At 46.4% G+C, this 19,575-nt stretch overlaps 1 protein-coding gene across 1 annotated transcript in view; it reads left to right on the forward strand.

The window, feature by feature from the left end:
- Positions 1–19,575, forward strand: part of RNPEPL1 (arginyl aminopeptidase like 1) — a 132,927-nt gene that overhangs the window by 104,425 nt on the left and 8,927 nt on the right. The window contains exons 9-10 of the mRNA XM_085635624.1: positions 4,170–4,397; positions 7,103–7,245. Coding sequence (XP_085491750.1) covers positions 4,170–4,397; positions 7,103–7,245 — 371 coding nt within the window. The remainder of the gene's footprint in view (positions 1–4,169; positions 4,398–7,102; positions 7,246–19,575) is intronic.

Raw genomic sequence — 19,575 nt, forward strand, 5'->3', positions numbered from 1 at the left:
AATCAACAGCATGCAACTGCTGATAAAAAAAGTTCAAACCACAACACTCCCTTCCAGCGCGAGTGTTCATGCAGCTGATGGGCATGATGGCCTCCTGCATCTTCATAGTCCCGCACGCAAGACTACATATGCGCTCGCTTCAGGAGTGCTTGGTACGTCAATGGAATCAGACTCAAGGACAGTTGAAAGACCTAGTGTTGGTGAGCGGTCGGGCATACAACTTTCTGCATTGGTGGAATCCACAAAACCTTTGCAAGGGCCGACCGTTCCAAGAGCCTGTTCCACAAATAATACCGACGGCGGACTCGTCTCTCCAAGGATGGGGAGCTCATGTACTCAATTACACAGTGCAGGGACTATGGACAACACAGCAAAAGAAGATGCACATCAACCTTCTGGAACTGATGGCAATCTTCCTGGCAATAAAGGCATTCAAAGTACACTTGTGCAACAAAGTCGTGTTGATCCGGACAGACAATATGACTGCCATGTACTACATACAGAAGCAGGGAGGAACACACTCTCCACAGTTGTCTCATCTCGCTCAGAGCATGTGGAAGTGGGCCATTCAGAGGAACATATTCCTCATGGCGGAACACCTCCCGGGCAAGGACAACCAGATGGCGGATCTGCTCAGCAGACACAGCCACCAAATGCACGAGTGGGAGCTACATTCGTCAGTACTCCAACCGTACTTCCAGCAGTGGGGTCATCCAGAGATAGACCTATTCACCACAAGAGAAACGCAAAATGCCAAAGCTTTGCAGCCAGGTTCCCGCATCCACAGTCGCAGGGCAATGCGATATGGATAAACTGGTCAGGCAGATTTGCGTACGCTTTTCCCCCAGCGCCATTAATACCGCTAGTGGCACACAAACGAAGGCAACACTCAATGACACTCATCCTGGTTGCTCCAATGTGGGCACGCCAGCCATGGTACACCATGTTACTAGAACTTTCCGTGGTGCCGCCTCAAAAACTGCGGCTAACACCCAAACTTTCAACACAGAACCATGGCGAAATTCAGCACCCAGATCCGCAACAGCTGAACCTGGCGATCTGGCTCCTGAAGTCTTAGAGTTTGGCTACCTGAACCTGCCTCCAGAATGTATAAATATCATCAAGGAGGCCAGGAGACCCACGACCAGAGCTTGCTATGCGGCTAAATGGAAAAGATTTGTCATTTACTGTAAAAACAATGACATTAATCCGCTGGATGCATCCATTCAGAACATCATCTGTTACCTGTTACACTTATACCGATGCCATCTGGCATACAGCTCCATCCGTATACATCTAACCGCAATAGCAGCCTATCTTCAAAACAGGCAGCACCTCTCTTTATTCAGAGTGCCTGCCATCAAAGCCTTCTTAGAGGGACTCAAACGAGTGATTCCTCCAACACACCCACCGGCGCCGGTGTGGAACCTAAATGTGGTCCTCACCAGATTGATGGGTCCACCCTTTGAACCCCTACATTCATGTGAGGTTCAATTCCTCACCTGGAAAGTAGCTTTCTTAGTGGCAATCACTTCGTTGAGAAGAGTTAGTGAACTCCAGGCACTAACCATTCAACAGCCATTCGTACAGGTTCACGCCAACAGGGTTGTACTACGTACCAACCCCACATTCATGCCTAAAGTGATATCGCAGTTCCACATGAATCAGACTATTGAACTGCCTGTTTTCTTTCCAAATCCAGAAAATGTCGCAGAGAGAATGCTCCATACACTAGATGTAAAGAGGGCCCTCATGTACTATATAGACAGGACAAGGGATTTTAGGAAAACAAAACTGTTCGTTGCCTTTTCCCCACAACACAAGGGCAACGCCATTTCCAAAGCAGGGATAGCCAGATGGATCGTTAAATGTATTCAAATTTGCTATGAAAAAGCTAAACACACATTAACGATTCCCCCCAGAGCCCACTCAACACGGAAGTTAGGGGCGTCCATGGCTTTCCTAGGGAACATTCCTTTAGAGGAAATATGTAGAGCAGCCACATGGTCCACTATACATACATTTACAAAACACTACTGCGTAGATGTACATTCAAAACAGCAGGCAGCTGTAGGACAGGCTGTTCTCAAGACCCTTTTTCAGACTGCTGCAGCTGGCACAGGCAGCCGCCGCTAATGGAGGGACTGCTATATAATCTATGCACAGATATGAATTCAGCAGCCCACATGCCTCGAACCGAATATGCTACTTACCAGTATGCATCTGTTCTTGGCATGTAGAGCTGCTAACATTCATATTGCCCATCCTCCTCCCCGGCGCCTGTAGCGGCTGCAGCACTCAGAATTACTGTATAGCATGGCCATCACTTCCTGTATCTACTCCATCACTGCCACAATGGCGAAAAACAATCTGAGGATGGAGAGGATGCCCATGCGCACTGTAGTCCAGGGGAGGAGCCACCTATCTCGTGATACTTCGAAGACTCTTCCAGGACAACAATGTGCAATCATCCGGACCCAACACTAGGCGGCGATCTATGCACAGATATGAATGTCAGCAGCCCTACATGCCAAGAACAGATGCATACTGGTAAGTAGCATATTCATTACCGCCCTTCCCTCATAAAAGGAGCTATCAAACCTGGAACTACAATGCCACAGATTTGATGTTTCATTCTGAATATTTAATATGATGCATTGCCCAGTATAGCTTAGCCTAGAGCCCTGGAAAGACGAGGAAATGATTAAATACACAGAGGGTATCTATTTGCTTACTCAAAGGATATGCAAAGACCATCTTTGCATTGGTGAAATTATCCTGTGACCCTCTAAACCGCATAGCTGAGATTGATTTCTAGGCCTGCAGGAGATCTGTCACTGAGAGCTTTTGTAGCACATGTCAAGAATCGGGGAATGTGAGGAGCATTTAACAACTATTCTCATCTTTTCTTTCAGACAGATAACAAAGAAGTACATAAGTCACAGATGAGAAATTTGATTTTCATATTTTCTTTCCATAAGCAGCTGATTCTTTGTGTAGCTACGGTTCGCCATTAAAAGGCTTAATATTCAAAGGCAGGGCTGAACGAGCAGTAACATTTCAGAATGTTTAGGCTTGTATACCTAGAACAGAACTTAATATTTGTATATATTGTTTTGGATCAACAGCTAAGTAGTTTTAGCCAAGGGCTGTTACATACATAATTTCATTCCATGGATAGTAAAGGAGTATAGTACGTTTAATTTACAAGCTAACCTTTATTGTTAAAGGAGAGTTGCATTTAACCTTTGTCTGAATATATGTTGATTTTTTTTTTTTTTTTTTTTTTTTTTTCTTTTTTTTTCTTCTTCCAAAACCAGCAACTGGTTACCTTTCCCAATGAGATTTGTGTCCTTGACAGAGGTATTGATTGGTGCCATCTTGGATGCTGCTTATATTTGTAGTGTTTTCAAGGAAGATAACCTTAAGATGACATGAGTGTAAATGTAGATGTATGCAATTACAAGTCCTATCTTTAGGATAGATGTCTGACTTAAAATCTGCTCCACTAGAGTGCATATACAGAAACAGCAGCAAGTGATTAAATATGAATATGTAATTAGATATGCATTTTTGCAGTGGACGTTTCCTGATATATGCCGATATTACACAGATCAGGTGAAGACACTGCAGCGAAGCGGTTACTGTGAGAGAGTGCATTTGGTCATACCTTAAAAAGTCCTGAAAGGATTTTAGGGTACTGGAAACAAGGAGCCCCATCCTTTTGAAAAGTGAATCTCTATGTGCAGTTGTATCAAGGTACGCATTGGTGAAAGTGATGTCTGGCCCTTCCTTTGTCATTGCGTTTCACACACAGACTGCATGGAAGTGGCAAAAGGGGCTGTGTAATATTTAACGAGAAGCAAACTGTTGATTCTTAGTAACATTTGGCAACATGGTCTTACCACATATGAATGCAGAGTACCGTGTGATCTGGAGGCTCCTTGGGAGGTATTTAGTGTACTTCTTTATCTACCTGTAGCTGATGCTTTCATGGTCAGTTCTTGATTTTTGCTTGGCATGGAGGCCCTTCAATACCTGAACCTCCCGACCCATTACTTTAGTACTTAATAGCTTAATGCAGTGAGCTCTCTGCTTACATTTAGTAAATCAATCTTTTGGTGTGTGACTGAAGCCCTCCTTGACCCCCTGTCCTCTGCTTGTTCCAGGCCTGGAGTTTGAACGTTGGCTGAATGGCACAGGACCACCTCTAGTGGAGCCGGACCTATCTCAGGGATGCAACCTCACCAAACCTGTGGAGACCCTGAGCATGCTCTGGACCTCCGAGTCGCTTGACTGCAGCGATGCTGCCCCCAGTATGGACATCACCCAATGGCAAACCTTTCAGACTGTGCTCTTCCTGGACCGCCTGCTGGACAGGTCACCACTGTCACATGGTAAGGGAAGTGCAGTCGCAAACCGTATGCAGTTTCTGCACATCTCAAAATCCACAAGAACGGTAACCATGAGCTGGCAGTGTCAGACTTCCTGTTAAGGGGATGAGCTGACCTTTTTACACACACACATTGATTAAAATCATTCCCCACTGGCTACTTATAGCTTGTAACCTGCGTACATGCGTTCCTCTATACGATGGGATAAATGTCATGAAAATTCAATATGTAAGTTATTATTTTAATAAAGGATTTAGGGATTTGGAGCCTTACACCCCAGTCCATCTTCCCCTACACTTTACAAGCAGAAAACTAATAGTTTATCCTGTTCTAGGTAGGTAGTTAACACTGTATACACCTTTTGTTCTTACTGTCTCAGCTGATGCAACTTGAAACTTATTGTAAAATAGTCATTTTTGGTAAGCTGCTTCACCAGTGTGGTAAATGCTGGACTGAGATCATGTAAACTTCCAAACAATTAGGTGGATATAATTTTGAGTCAACCCCAGCAAGGTTTGCATTTGGAACAGTGACCTGAAAGTTAAAGGTTCTGCAGCCCTGTATAAACTCTTAGGGCCTGATTACACTGTGGGCGGTTAATTCCATCCCATGCGCAAACCTCTGTTTATGCACGGGACAGATTTAGGAGTTTTGTTTTATTTAGCACATCTGATAATTATCAGATGCATTAAATAACTCAACATTCGTTACATTTGGTCAGGTCAAACCTGCCAAAATGTAACAAGGAAAACATATGATATTTATTGTATCGTGTGGATTTTGGTGCGCTAGACACCAAAATCCGCATGCTATTCCTCATAAACTCCTAATAAGGGATATTTATTGCACCCTATAAATAACTTTAAAAAAAACTTAACTTGTGGCATCATTATTTATCAAGGCTTGAATAATGGGCTGCTTGGCTGTCATGGACTGCTGTCTGCACTGGGGACTCCATTCCCCACTGACCATTAAACCAGGAGGCGTCCGTGCACGGAGGGCACTAGGAAGGGAGCGTAGCCCTTCACCCCGTGCTATCTAGCTCTCCCCGGAACCCACTGCGCAGAACACATCACGGCTCGATAACTGGTGCTTGGCCGGGCTGAGGATGAGCCCGTTCTGCATCCGTCAGTGACAGAAACAGGGTAGGGTCACCCCCCTTAGTTCCGTGGCAAAGGTACTGTTGTTCCCTTTTTTTATTGAACTTTGGTTCGATGTGCCTTTGAATGAATCTGCATGTCCTGTGATCCTTAACATCTCAGAATAACTCTGCTCCTGAATGTGCTTTGACCCCATGTGAGGTCAAACTTCCTGTGCATTTTCTATTTTTACTCGAAGAACTTTCGGAGTTGAATAGTAACTCCGATTAATTAGATAGTCGTTGTTTAAGTGCAGTTTTATGTAATTGGTGGTGTTTGGGATTTTAGCAACCTCATTGTTTGGCAGGGATACATAACTGGCTTTGTTTGGTGTGGAAGTGTTCTAAGGCTAACAGTATCCGAGCATAGTGGCTCGCTTGATTTGCTGTATTCTCAACCTCTCTCTGGTGCTACTCCATTTTTCCCTCGCTCGCGTTGTAATATGGGGAAACGCAAAGTGACCCAACCAGTTCAGGGAGCATCTAAACGCACAAAAAGCATTTTAGAAGTGTAACACTTGTACTTTAAGCAAGAGCAACTAGCTATTTGAAGAAGTTTCATCTATTTTATGCACAAATAGCCCACATGACTACAGGGCAGTTTCCCCCTCCCACCCAAACGCGTCCAGATTTCTGACAAACAAAAAGCTGTTAAGAAGTCTCGAAGGACCTCCCTTGAGTCAGGACAAACCCAGTCCATTAGCAATTATAATTTGACATGTTTTTTATATTTCTGTTTTAATGTATCGCTTGTCTAAAACTTTTATGGCTTTTGTTGCCTAAATAAAGTAATTAATACTACTATTTATCTGGGGCGATAAATAATGCCTCAACTTGTAATCAGGACCTTAGTGTGATGTTATAGTTAAAAAGCAGATGATTTGGAGTTGAGCTCCCTATCAAATTAGGAGCGGATTGAAGCTGCAGTTAGTAATTATTGTTTAAAAAATGTGCTTGGGTGATTCCAAGCACCCCCGGCCCTTAATAGCTCACTGTCATGTGTTAAGTCATTCTCTAACCAGTATGTGACGAGCCCCACCTAGTGTAGTGGTGTCGCACAAGTTTTACTACTCAGTCCTTTTGGTGTTGTGTATTCGCTGTGTATGACTGTCTTACAGCTGTTCTTGTGTATGGGTTTACTTCAGTCCAGTTCAATCACAAATGCCACTCTTGACAGTCAGAGCAGATGTGCCTTCCATGGAATTAATGCACATCAGTGGTAGTGTGTAGATGAGTTTACATTTTGGGGGGCTTGAGATGCAGGTCTCCAAATTTTTGTTAAAAGGAATAGTCTCTTTATATTTACACAGCTAGCGCGGGGAGACTGTCTCAGGTACATGCTTCGCAAATTCCCCCAACTCAGAATTAAGTATGCGCATTATAAATATTTGTTGTGAAATTGCTATCATTTGAATTTTGTAACATATCACAATAGAGATGAGTAATCTGCCCCAACCCTAATAGCTGCCGTCCTCCAACTTCTTCACATCCCATAGCAGCTTATCCTCCACTGTAACATTGACATCTTCAGCACTCTTCATCTCACTTGCATATTTGTCCTGTTCTACAGAGGTCATGATGAAACTTTCACAGTGTTATTCGTGCCTGCTGGACTCTATGAATGCTGAAATCCGTATCCGCTGGTTACAGATTGTTGTGCGCAACAACTATTATCCAGATCTTTACAAGGTTCGGCGCTTTCTGGAGAGCCAGGTGAGTGATGTTTATGGGCTGGGTAAGCTGGTGAGGGTTCAGGTATCAATGTAACTGTGCAGGTGGTGAGCTAATGCATTGGAGCCTGATGTGTCTGGTTGAGTATTTGGGCTTGTCAGCTATAGTGTTAATACTGGTATGAGCTGTCCCGCTACTGTTTCGGCCTGCAAAGGTTATTTGCAGGACAATCGTAAGCTTGAGTGTTGTTGAAACTGGGAGCGATAACTCTGCTTTGACATTAAGTTAAACAAGGATCGAATGTTCGCAGCATGTGTTGCTGTAGATAGACATGCTCTGCATACTCCTGCCATCTAGTGTTGAGCTCTGAAGTTTCTAAAGTGTATTCGAAGAATTATTTCTATTCACAAGTTGGAGCGACTTCTTCTTTAGTTGGGAATGCATATGTGGATTGACTCTCTTGTTAGATTGTCTTTACTACCATCGGGTCCGGACGTGAATCGATGGAGCTTCGTGTTAGGCACAACCAGCGCAGTGCTTCAGGTCCTCTCTTTGCATCACTTTGACCCCCCAGTAGCATCAGAGAACACTTCGACAATCAATCCAGTTTAATTGCAAATCACTGTACTAGACGTCGGTTAGGACCTTGGGCCCTCTTTGGGGCTTTTTGCCCCTTACCACTAACTTCCTTGACAAAGCTGCGCCTTGAGTGATGGAAAGGATGCCTTTTCAGTATTTTCCACAGGGCCACTACAAATTCCCTTGGATTGATCACCACCAAGTCTACAACCTTGGACTCTGCCTGGAGCACAACACCACGTGTTCAGCCTGCCTTTCCTTTCGGTCTAAAAAGACCCTTCAGCATCAACCGAAGCACAGGTGAACCCATAGGAAAATGCAGGGCTAGGAATCGGATACTTCTGATATTGTCAGGCAGCAGAACACTGAGACAGAGGTGGAACCAGAAATTGCCCAGTTATCTCTAAATGTTTGATGTGGAATTCTCCTCTGAGACTGAGGAAGAACATTAGGAAGAGCCTGTGGCTGCGTACATAACATAAGACATTAACTGTGAGCACCGTGTCCTTTGAGGGTCACCTTGACCCAGCTCAGCCCCCTTGAGCTGAGAGCACCTACTCCCATCGTAAAGGCCTGGCTGCTAGCCCTGGACCTCAGACACTCTGCCAGACCACCACTTCCTTTGAACCATGACTGGCACAGAGCAAAAACTCATGAGCTGAGACAATTTTGCCTTCGGACGTGGAACTGAGCCGGCCTTCCAGTCTGAATCTCCATCACGAGCCTTCAAGGCCAAAAGACATTTTCGCTTTGGCTTCCACATTCAAGATTGTAACGGTGCTAAAAACAATCCCAGAACTTAAAACGTCAGCGCTCACCGTCAAAACAAGCCTTGATTTCGAGAGTCCAATCAGTACTGAAAAGAGCCTTGTCTATTGTGAACAACCTCTTCTTCAGCGTCTGCAGGATGAGTTCAATGCTGAGCAGAAACACTTGTTTATTCATCCCCAAACAGGGAAAATAGTACTGAAGGCTCTGGCAAAGACAACAGATTTTCTGCCAAGACAAAAAAAGGCTAACATTTAAAGCGAAGATTGCTTTGGATCCTCCACCAGCCCCAAAACAGAGAAAATACAAGGATATGGGCACCAGCCTCCACCACCTCCAACACTCCCTCCTACGCACTCTAGAGGGGTCGCTTCAATGTTCACATGAGGAAAGGAGCCCACGCTACCCTCTAGACCCTCATAATGTCCCATATGGGCCTGGCTTAGCGAGGGACACTTGAAAGGACTGCACTATTGATCTACTGGGTGACACAGACCCTGATGTGTATCCAGTTAATATTATTTGATCAAAGGGGGAGAGAGAAGCTGAGATCCCTTTGGCTTCCAAATAGTGATCAATAATCAAAAGAGAATGTATCACTTGTACCTGTGTAACCAGGGTCAGGTATGTTGGCCATCTTAAAAACACTCCTGTTTGAGGCATATGAGCTGCAGATTATACACTTTTGCATAGATCGCCATCTGGTGTTGGGCCCGGATGTTTGCAGTTTGTTTTTCTTTTGGACAGTCTTTGGAAGTCACGAGTTCGGTGACTCCTCCTTCGGTCTGTACTGCGCATGGGCTTCGGCTCCATCCTCAGATTGTTTTTTTCCGCCATCGGGCTCGGATGTAATACTTCGTGCTCCGGCTTCGAACCTTTCCAGTTCGACCTTCGACGAAAAATCCTCGTCCATCGAGATTCTTTAGACGGAATCGACTTCTTCATCTCTCTCTTCGGCACTTCTTCGATTCCAGACATCGGCAGTGGCTTTCGGGCCTATCTCGACTCCGGTCTCGGCCGATGGAAAGGACTCCCTTCAAGAAGTGCCCAAAATGTGGGTCTAAATTTCCCCACACCGACCTCCATCAGGTGTGCAACCTCTGCCTCTCTCCCGAACACGAGGCCCGAGACTGCCCCGCCTGCAAGTCTTTTCGATCGACGAGCTCGACGCACCATGGCGCACTCATCGACCTCGGCTCCACCTGACCTCTTCGGAGAAGACACCGGAGCTTCGGGACAGCAGCACACCGAGCGGGAGGAAGATGTCATCAGCGCTTCCGAGGCCGACGACTCCGACGTGGAGGAGATCACACCGGCGCAGAGGGTCGTGAGTCCTCTACCCACTCCCCCTCCCGCGCCCATACCGAAAGAGACTCCGGTTACCCCTTCGCCTCCGGGCCTAGGGAAAACCAAGCATACTGCTTCCATCACCCCACCTTCGGGCCCGGTGAAAAAGCATCACAAGTCTCCTGGCGGCTCGGGCTCGAGCCAGCCTCCTAGCGGCGCTAACAAACATTCCTCGGCACCGAAGAAAACAAGTTCCGTTCCGAAGCCATCGGTGTCGAAACCTGGCCTCTCGGTGCCGACCAAACACAAATCCCTCGGCACCGACGCTTCCGTGTCGAAGCCTGCCTCGGCGCCGACCAAAAAATCGGACACCCCGAAAAAGCACGGCGCGGATAAACCGACGAAGCCTTCGGTTCCGAAAACATCGGCACCGATGGAGGAATCGGTGCCGGAGGAGCTTTTCACACCGGATCCTCTTCAAAAGACTTTAACTAAGGATCCCAGGACTGGACATTTTAATTTTGTCTTCCAAGAAAAGACTTTTGGACAAGCCAGCTCCTCCTCCACCACCAAAACAGAAGGACTCTGCCACATCCCCGTTCAGAGTACCCTCCCCACCACCTCCACCTCCTCCCCCTCCTCCTCCACCTCCTCCCCCTCCTCCTCCACCTCCTCCCCCTCCTCCACCCCCTTCATCTCCGCCCCTACCTTCTCCACCCTTGCCTCATCGGTCTCCAACCCCGTCTCCAGACCCTGATGACCACGGAGATCCATTCTATGATCCCACAGATGCCCCGCAGGACCCCACTCCTCCGGGAACACCTGACCCATGGGAGGATTATCACAATCCCGATGTCCCAGATGTGCCTCAGGATGATCTCTATCCATCCAGGCCGTCTCCACCAGAGGACTCCCTGGGGTTCCACCACCTCTTACAACGGGCGGCACATTACCATGGGGTGGAATTACACAGTGATCCAGTTGAGGAAGACTTCCTACTTGACACATTTGACATAGCAGATAAATCCACCGCTATATTACCCATGCTTAAAGGGGTGACGAAGCATGCCACAGAGGTTTTCAAAGACCCCGTTAGAGCTAGGGTCTTAAACCCCAGAATAGAAAAGAAGTACAAGGCAGCCCCCACGGATCCTGTATATATTAAAGGACCTGCGCCCCTAGACTCACTAGTGGTTTCCACAGCTACGAAGCGCTCCAACTCTCAGTCATCTGGTGAGGCTCCACCACCTGATAAGGAGTCCAAGCTTTTAGATGCGTCAGGCAAACGCACTGCCTCGCAGGCTGCCAATATGTGGCGCATCGCCAACACGCAGGCGCTGCTAGCAAGGTACGATAGAGCGCACTATGATGAGCTGGAGGCTCTCATGCAGCATCTCCCAGACAAATATAAGAATAAAGCTCATGAGCTAATACAAGAGGGAAAGATTATTACCAACACCTCTATTAAATGTGCACTTGACGCAGCAGACCCGGCGTCCAGGGCTATAAACACCAGTGTCCTCCTTCGCCGTCACGCCTGGCTCAGAATTTCAGGCTTTAAACCAGAGGTCCAAGCATCTATCTTAAACCACCCTTTTGACCAACAATACTTATTTGGCTCAAAAGTAGACGAAGCCCTGGAAAAGATGAAGAAGGACACTGATACGGCGAAGTCTATGGGAGCCCTGCAATCACAAACCACTAGACGCTCCTTTCGCCGTTCCTCCTTTCGAGGCTCTGGCAGAGGTTACTCTTCCGATAACACCTCCACTTCCTACAAGTCCCCTCCTCAAAATACCTTTTCAAAGGGCTACCAAAGAGGTGGATATCGGGGAAACAATAATAAAGGCAGGGGCAAAACCAACACCGCCCGTTCTGCCTCACCGCCCACACAATGACTTTCCCCCGCTCCCCCCAGACCATTCCACTCCGGTCGGGGGCAGACTGCAACACTTCCTTCAAAACTGGCAGGCCATAACATCAGACAAATGGGTAACCCAAATTATTCGGTCAGGATACTGTCTCGAACTAACCTCTACCCCCCCCAAATATTCCACCCAGACACCGTGCGATGTCACAAGAACATACCGCACTTCTGAAACAAGAGGTACTCTCCCTCCTGCAAAAACACGCGATAGAGCAGGTACCCGTCGATCAGCAAAATCTAGGGGTCTACTCTCTGTACTTTCTTATACCGAAGAAAGACGAGGCCCTACGGCCCATTCTAGACCTCCGGCCTCTAAATGCATACATCCATTCAGACCATTTTCATATGGTAACTCTTCAGCAAGTCCTCCCTCTCCTCCGTCAGGGCGACTTTCTCACTACACTGGACCTGAAAGACGCATACTTTCATATCCCAATACACCCTGCTCACAGAAAGTACCTTCGATTTGTGGTGGACGGCAAACATTATCAGTTCAAGGTTCTCCCCTTCGGGGTCACAACCGCACCACGGGTGTTTACCAAATGCCTGGCAGTAGTGGCAGCACACCTCCGAAGACAAAACATTCACGTCTTCCCCTACCTGGACGACTGGCTCATAAAAGCCGCGTCCTACCACCAGTGTGTACAAAATACAAACACTACCATACAACTACTTCACCAGCTAGGCTTTACGGTGAATCACCAAAAGTCCCACTTGATACAGTCTCACACAAAGCAATACCTCGGTGCCACTATAGACACCTCAAAAGCTATAGCCTATCCCAACTCAGCCAGGATCGCAAGCATGCAAGCCCTGCGCCAAAAGTTCCTTCTTCAGCACTCTCTCCCAGCAAGAGTGTTCATGAAACTAATAGGGATGATGGCGTCTTGCATTTTCATAGTGCCACATGCAAGACTTCATATGCGTCCACTCCAAGAGTGCCTAGCACGCCAGTGGAACCAGGCCCAGGGTCAGCTGACGGATCTGGTGTTGGTGGACGGCCGCACTCATCGATCTCTGCAGTGGTGGAACACCACAAACCTTTCCAAAGGGCGACCGTTCCTGGACCCGGTTCCTCAGGTGATTCTAACAACGGACGCATCGCTCTCCGGCTGGGGAGCGCATCTATTACACCTCACAGTGCAAGGTCTATGGACGCCACAACAGAGGTTACTCCACATCAACCATCTGGAGTTATTGGCGATCTTTCTAGCCCTGAAATCGTTTCAGAAACAAATTTCAGCCAAAGCAGTCCTAATTCGCACAGACAATATGACTGCAATGTATTATATTCAAAAACAGGGGGGGGGGGGGACACTCTCCCCAGCTCTCCCGCTTAGCGCAGAGCATATGGAGATGGGCAATTCCACAAAAAATCTTTCTCCTGGCACAACACGTCACAGGCATACAAAACACCATGGCAGATCTGCTCAGCAGACAAACGCAGCAAATGCACGAATGGGAACTGCATCCACAAGTTCTTCACCCATTCTTCCACAAGTGGGGGCATCCTCAGATAGACCTCTTCGCCACCCACGAAAACAAAAAATGCCCAAGCTTCGCCGCCAGATACCCACACCCATTGTCCAAAGGCAATGCGATATGGATGAACTGGTCAGGCAAATTTGCATACGCCTTTCCACCTCTCCCACTAATTCCATTAGTGGTAAGGAAGCTACAACAGCACTCCCTCACACTCATTCTGGTAGCTCCAACATGGGCCAGGCAGCCGTGGTACACCACACTACTACAGCTCTCAGTGGTACCACACCAAAGCTGCACCTGTCCCCATGTCTCCTAACCCAGAACCATGGAGAAATCAGGCACCCGGAACCAGCTCAGCTCAACCTAGTGATCTGGCTCCTGAAATCTTAGAATTTGGATACCTTAACCTTCCCCCTGATTGCATGAACATTATCAGGGAAGCCAGACGTCCTACCACTCGAGCATGCTATGCCGCAAAGTGGAAGAGATTTGTCGTTTACTGCCGTAACAATACAATTGACCCCTTAGATGCATCCATACAGCACATCATATGCTATCTGCTCCATCTTCAAAGGTGTAACCTGGCATATTCATCTATAAGTTTACACCTAGCAGCAATTGCTGCTTATCTACAAAACAGACAGCATTTATCACTGTTCAGAGTGCCTGCTATTAAAGCCTTTAAGGAAGGTCTTAAAAGAGTAATTCCACCCAGGGCTCCACCTTCCCCTGTATGGAATCTAAATGTAGTTCTTACAAGGCTAATGGGTCCGCCTTTCAAACCAATGCATAAATGTGAGCTACAGTTCCTCACTTGGAAAACAGCTTTCCTCGTAGCTATCACTTCCCTTAGAAGGGTTAGTGAGATACAAGCGTTCACTATACAGGAACCCTTTTTACAGATGCATCACAGCAAGGTGATACTTCGCACAAATCCAAAATTTCTGCCCAAGGTCATTTCCCCCTTCCATCTTAATCAATCGGTGGAATTACCGGTTTTTTTCTCTCAACCCCAATCTGTTGCGGAAAGGGCTCTACATACACTCAATGTTAAAAGGGCTTTACTGTACTACATACAAAGAACGCAATCTTTCAGAAAGACTAAACAGTTGTTTGTCTCCTTCTCTCCACCGCATAAAGGCAACCCCATCTCTAAATCAGGGATAGCTAGGTGGATTGTAAAGTGCATACAAATTTGCTATCAAAAAGCAAAAAGAACATTATCTGTTCCACCTAAAGCCCACTCTACAAGAAAGATAGGGGCTTCTATGGCTTTTCTAGGGAACATACCCTTAGATGACATCTGCAAAGCAGCCACATGGTCAACACCGCACACCTTCACAAAACATTACTGTGTAGACGTGCACTCTAAACTACAAGCTAGTGTGGGCCACGCTGTACTAAAGACACTATTTCAAACCACTGCAACGGATACCGGTGGTCGCCGCTAAGGTTGGGTACTGCTGTATAATCTATGCAAAAGTGTATAATCTGCAGCTCATAAGCCTCGAACGGAATATGCTACTTACCAGTATGCATCTGTTCTTGGCATGTAGAGCTGCAGATCTATACACGCCCACCCGCCTCCCCGGCTACCTGTATCCGTTCCAGGCTATCTTATTTAGATACAACACACATGGGTTTCTTCACTATTATCACTACGCTCCATCTTTTCCCTGCTGGCGAAAAACAATCTGAGGATGGAGCCGAAGCCCATGCGCAGTACGGACCGAAGGAGGAGTCACCGAACTCGTGACTTCCAAAGACTGTCCAAGAAGAAAAACAAACTGCAAACATCCGGGCCCAACACCAGATGGCGATCTATGCAAAAGTGTATAGATCTGCAGCTCTACATGCCAAGAACAGATGCATACTGGTAAGTAGCATATTCCTTGCGTACATAGGTGGTTGGTCGTTCTATCTTGGTTGTCCGCCTAATTCTTTAACGTGACCGCATCATCATCAGGTTTTTTGGGGGTATGCTATCCTCCATCCGGAGGTAGACCAACTGGTAATACAGTAGTGATCAGTGATAAGTAGTGCTAAGGTGAGGTGAGTTAAAATTACCTACATCTCTGTACTCCAAAAAATGTTATTCAGTTGGAAACGTGGGAAAGTGAAAACAGAGTGGTGTGTATGAAGACGAAGTTACTGATCTTACACACTTATTTGTCCATGTGAGAGGTCGACCTGTTACATCCCTAGATACGCCCTGTCTGGTCAGGGGGCTTTCTTCAAGACCTGTGAAAATGTGAGGTTGCAAATTATGCAGCCTAGAAGGGTAGGTATCTGTCTTACCACTCTTCTATGGTCGTTATCGGTCAATCACCCATGGCACCGTTTCCAGAGCGAGCACAACTCGCGGAAACTAGCACCAACAGCAGGTTATTATGCCTGCCGGCACCCTGAGGAGGCCCATAATAGGGAATCTACGTTATAGGTACTAATTGACTGATAACGACCATAGAAGAGTGGTAAGTCAAATACCTACCCTTCTAGGCTGCATAATTTGCAACCTTACTTTTTCACTGGTCCTGAAGAAAGCCCCCTGACCCGACAGGGCATATATAGGGCTAGAACATGTCAACCTCTCACATGGACAAATAAGTGCGTTAGATCAGTAACTTTGACTTCATACGCACCACTCTGTTTTTACTTTCCCACGTTTCCAGCTGAATAAAAAAAAAATTGAGTACGGAGATGTAGGTAATTTTAACTCACCTCACCACTACTTATCACTGATCACTACTGTATTACCAGTTGGTCTACCTCCGGGTGGAGGATAGCATACCCCAAAAAAAAACGATGATGCTGTCAAGTTAAAGAATTAGGCGGACAACCAAGATATACCGCCCAACCACCTATGTACGTGAATGAGGGGTTTTAAGATGGCCAACATACCTGACCCTGGTTACACAGGTACAAGTGATCCATTCTCTTTTGATTATTGTGTATCCAGTTAAGCCACCTCCTCCAGCCCCGTTACATGACCTCTTACCATGAGGTCATCCCAAGGGCAGCCACCTACCACAAGGTGGGCATGGATGTCCTCGATGAAGATAATGATTTACTCCTGGAGACATTGTCTAAAACACACTGCACGGTCCTGTTCCTTACCATGTTTAAGGGAATGCTAAAACCATCAGAAGAGACCTTTAAAGAGCCCATTAAGGCTAGAATTTTCACCCTTCATGTTGACAAAAAATATATAGCCTCCCCAAATGATCTACTTCACATCCTGGGTCAATTACCATTTGATTCATTAGTAGTCCATACTGCTATCAAGCTCGTGAATGTACAAGGCACAGGAGACGCTCCCCCCTCCTGATAAGGAAAGCAAAATGCGGCAGGGAAGAGGGGGAACAGTACATGCATCTGTGCAATGGAAAATAGCTAATTCTGTCAGTTTGCTTTCCAGATATGACAAGGCACACTGGGGTGAGGTACACAGTTTCCTCAAAGATCTCCTAGAACAGTATAAACAAAGGGGTGATGCACTTGTAGCAGAAGGAAAGACAATTTCCAACACCATGTCCTGCTGTGCCCTCAACATGGCTGACTCTGCAACAGGGGTATTAATAAAAGTATACTAATTAGATGACATGCCAGGCTGCGTGCCTCTGGCTTTAAGCCAGAAGTATAACAGTGTTTGCTAAACTTGTCGTTTGATGGCAGACGTCTCTTTGGACCCCAAGTTGACTTGGTGTTGGAGAAGGTAAAAAAAATAAAGGGTTTCGGACACCGCAACGGCCATGGGAGTTCTTCAGATGTCTATTCTAAGTGGCTCCTTTTGCAGACATCAGAATAGAGCAGGTAAGATATATATATATATATATATATCTACTGGCGGTCGCCAGTAGATAGTTATAGTTAGGATCGTGTTTCCATAGGAAATCCGCAACATTCTATTTGGAATAACTTTGGCGCCGATTGACGAATCCTCACGAAATTTTCAAAATAGGTGGGGCGCTCCGCTCCGCTCCTTCCCTGAAAGTCTCGGGGGGATTCGTCAAGCGGGGGCTGAGAAAAAGGGGGGTCCCAAAACGCGTTTTCCCCATGCATTTTTCCACACGCTTACTTCTTCCCAAAGAGCTACTCATACCTTACCAATGTTCAAAGGCATGTTAAAACACACGGATGAGGTATTTAAAGACCAAGGATAATCACACCTAGGGTGGATACAAAATATTAAACCGACCCGGTTTACATTAGAGGTCAGCTGCCATTAGACTCTCTTGTAGTCTCCCAACGCTCGCAAGAAAGCTAATTCACAAACCACAGGTGAGGCTCCTCCTACTGATAAGAAGTCTAAATGTATTGATGCCTCGGGCAAAAGAGTGGCTCACAGGCAGCAAATTACTGGCGCATTGCCAACGCTCAAGCTCTGTTGACTCGTTATGATAGGGCTCTTTATGATGATTTAGAAAATTCATACAACATTCACCTGATGAATACAAATCTAAGGCCAATTACCTTATTCAGGAAGTTAAACTTACCTCCAATACATCCATTAGGTATGCCCTAGACACAGCAGCTCGTGCAGTCAACACCAGTGTACTCTTACGCAGGCATGCTTCGCTGAGAATATCGGGCTTCAAGCCAGAGGTACAAACCTCCATCCTTAACCAGCCATTCGACAAGGAACATCTCTTTGGGCCAGCTGTTGATACCTTCCTGGAAAAAAATAAAAAGGAAACTGAGGTAGCAAAGTCCATGGAGGCCTTGCAGTTACCTACCAATAGGGGTTCCTTTCACCGCTCCTTTTATTGGGGTGGTTCAAAAACTCTGTCCACCGATAATCCCTCCTCCTCCTACAAAGGCAACAACCAATCCCCCTCTTCAAGAGGTTATTTCAGAGGAGGTTTTAGAGGAAACAATGGTAAGGGAAGAAGCAGAGGTAACTCCACACACACTTCCCCTGCAAATAAACAGTGACTTACTTCCGCTATCCCCCGATCACTCCACCCCTGTCTGGGGACGTCTCTCCCAATTCCTCAGACAAGTGGGTTCTACAAATTATCCAATATGGTTACTGCCTGGAGCTTACAGACACGCCCCCAAATATTCTTCCAAGATCACATGCAATGTCAACAGAGCTTATCACCCTCCTAAAACAAGAGGTTCTCTCTCTCTTGGAAAAACACGCTACAGACCCAGTCCCATTACAATACCCGGGGAACGGAGTATACTCCCTGTATTTTTTAATTCCCAAAAAGGACCTCAGAAAACTAAATCTGTCAGACCACTTTCACATGGTCACACTCGAACAGGTTGTCCCACTCCTTCAGCAAGGCGACTTTCTGTCCACTCTGGACTTAAAGGACGCCTATTTCCATATTCCCATTCACCCAGCTCACCAGAAATACCTCAGGTTTGTGGTGGACAGACATTATCAATTCAAAGTTCTCCCAATCGGAGTAACTACAGCACCCAGGGTCTTCACCAAGTGTCTGGCAGTAGTCGCGTCTCATCGAAGAAGACAGCACATTCATGTCTTCCCCTACCTAGACAACTGGCTAATAAAAGCCAGCTTGCAACAGAGCTGCCTACGCCACACTCGAAAAACAGTCCAACTGCTTCATGACCTTGGGTTCACTGTAAACCTCATCAAGTCTCATCTCCAACCATCCAACACACAAGTGTATCTAGGAGCCACAATAGACACTCAGAAACTTCTAGCATACCCAAACCCAGTAAGGCTCTGCAACATGTAGACACTAATATCGCAGTTTCAGCCTCAACACTCATTACCAGCTCGAGTGTTCGTGCAATTGCTGGGAATGATGGCATCTTGCATTTTAATCGTTCCTAACGCAAGACTCCAAATGCACCCCCTACAGGAATGCTTAGCACGTCAGTGGAACCAGGCTCAAGGTCAGTTATCAGATCTAGTGTTGGTGGAAGGCCACACCTATCACTCTCTGCAGTGATGGAACATACAAAACCTTTCCAAGGGCTGCCATTCATCGACCCGGTTCCACAGATAGGGCTAACAGCAGACTCATCGCTCACCGGTTGGGGAGCTCATCTTCAAAAACATACCATTCAGGGCATGTGGACTCTGCAACAAAAACAACTCCACATAAACCATCTTGAACTGCTAGCAATTTTTCTAACGTTGAAAGCCTTTCAACTTAATCTAGTAGGCAAATCTGTTCTAATTCACACAGACAACATGACAGCAATGTACTACATACAAAAATAGGGGGGGGGGGGGGGGGAGACACACTATCCAACTCTCACAGTTAGCCCAGAGCATCTGGAGACAGGCCATAACTCAAAAAATATATCTCCTTGCAAAATGTCTTCCAGGAGTAAACAACCAA

The sequence above is a fragment of the Triturus cristatus genome, chromosome 11, assembly GCF_964204655.1.
Source record: "Triturus cristatus chromosome 11, aTriCri1.1, whole genome shotgun sequence".
NCBI classification, from domain to species: Eukaryota; Metazoa; Chordata; class Amphibia; order Caudata; family Salamandridae; genus Triturus; species Triturus cristatus.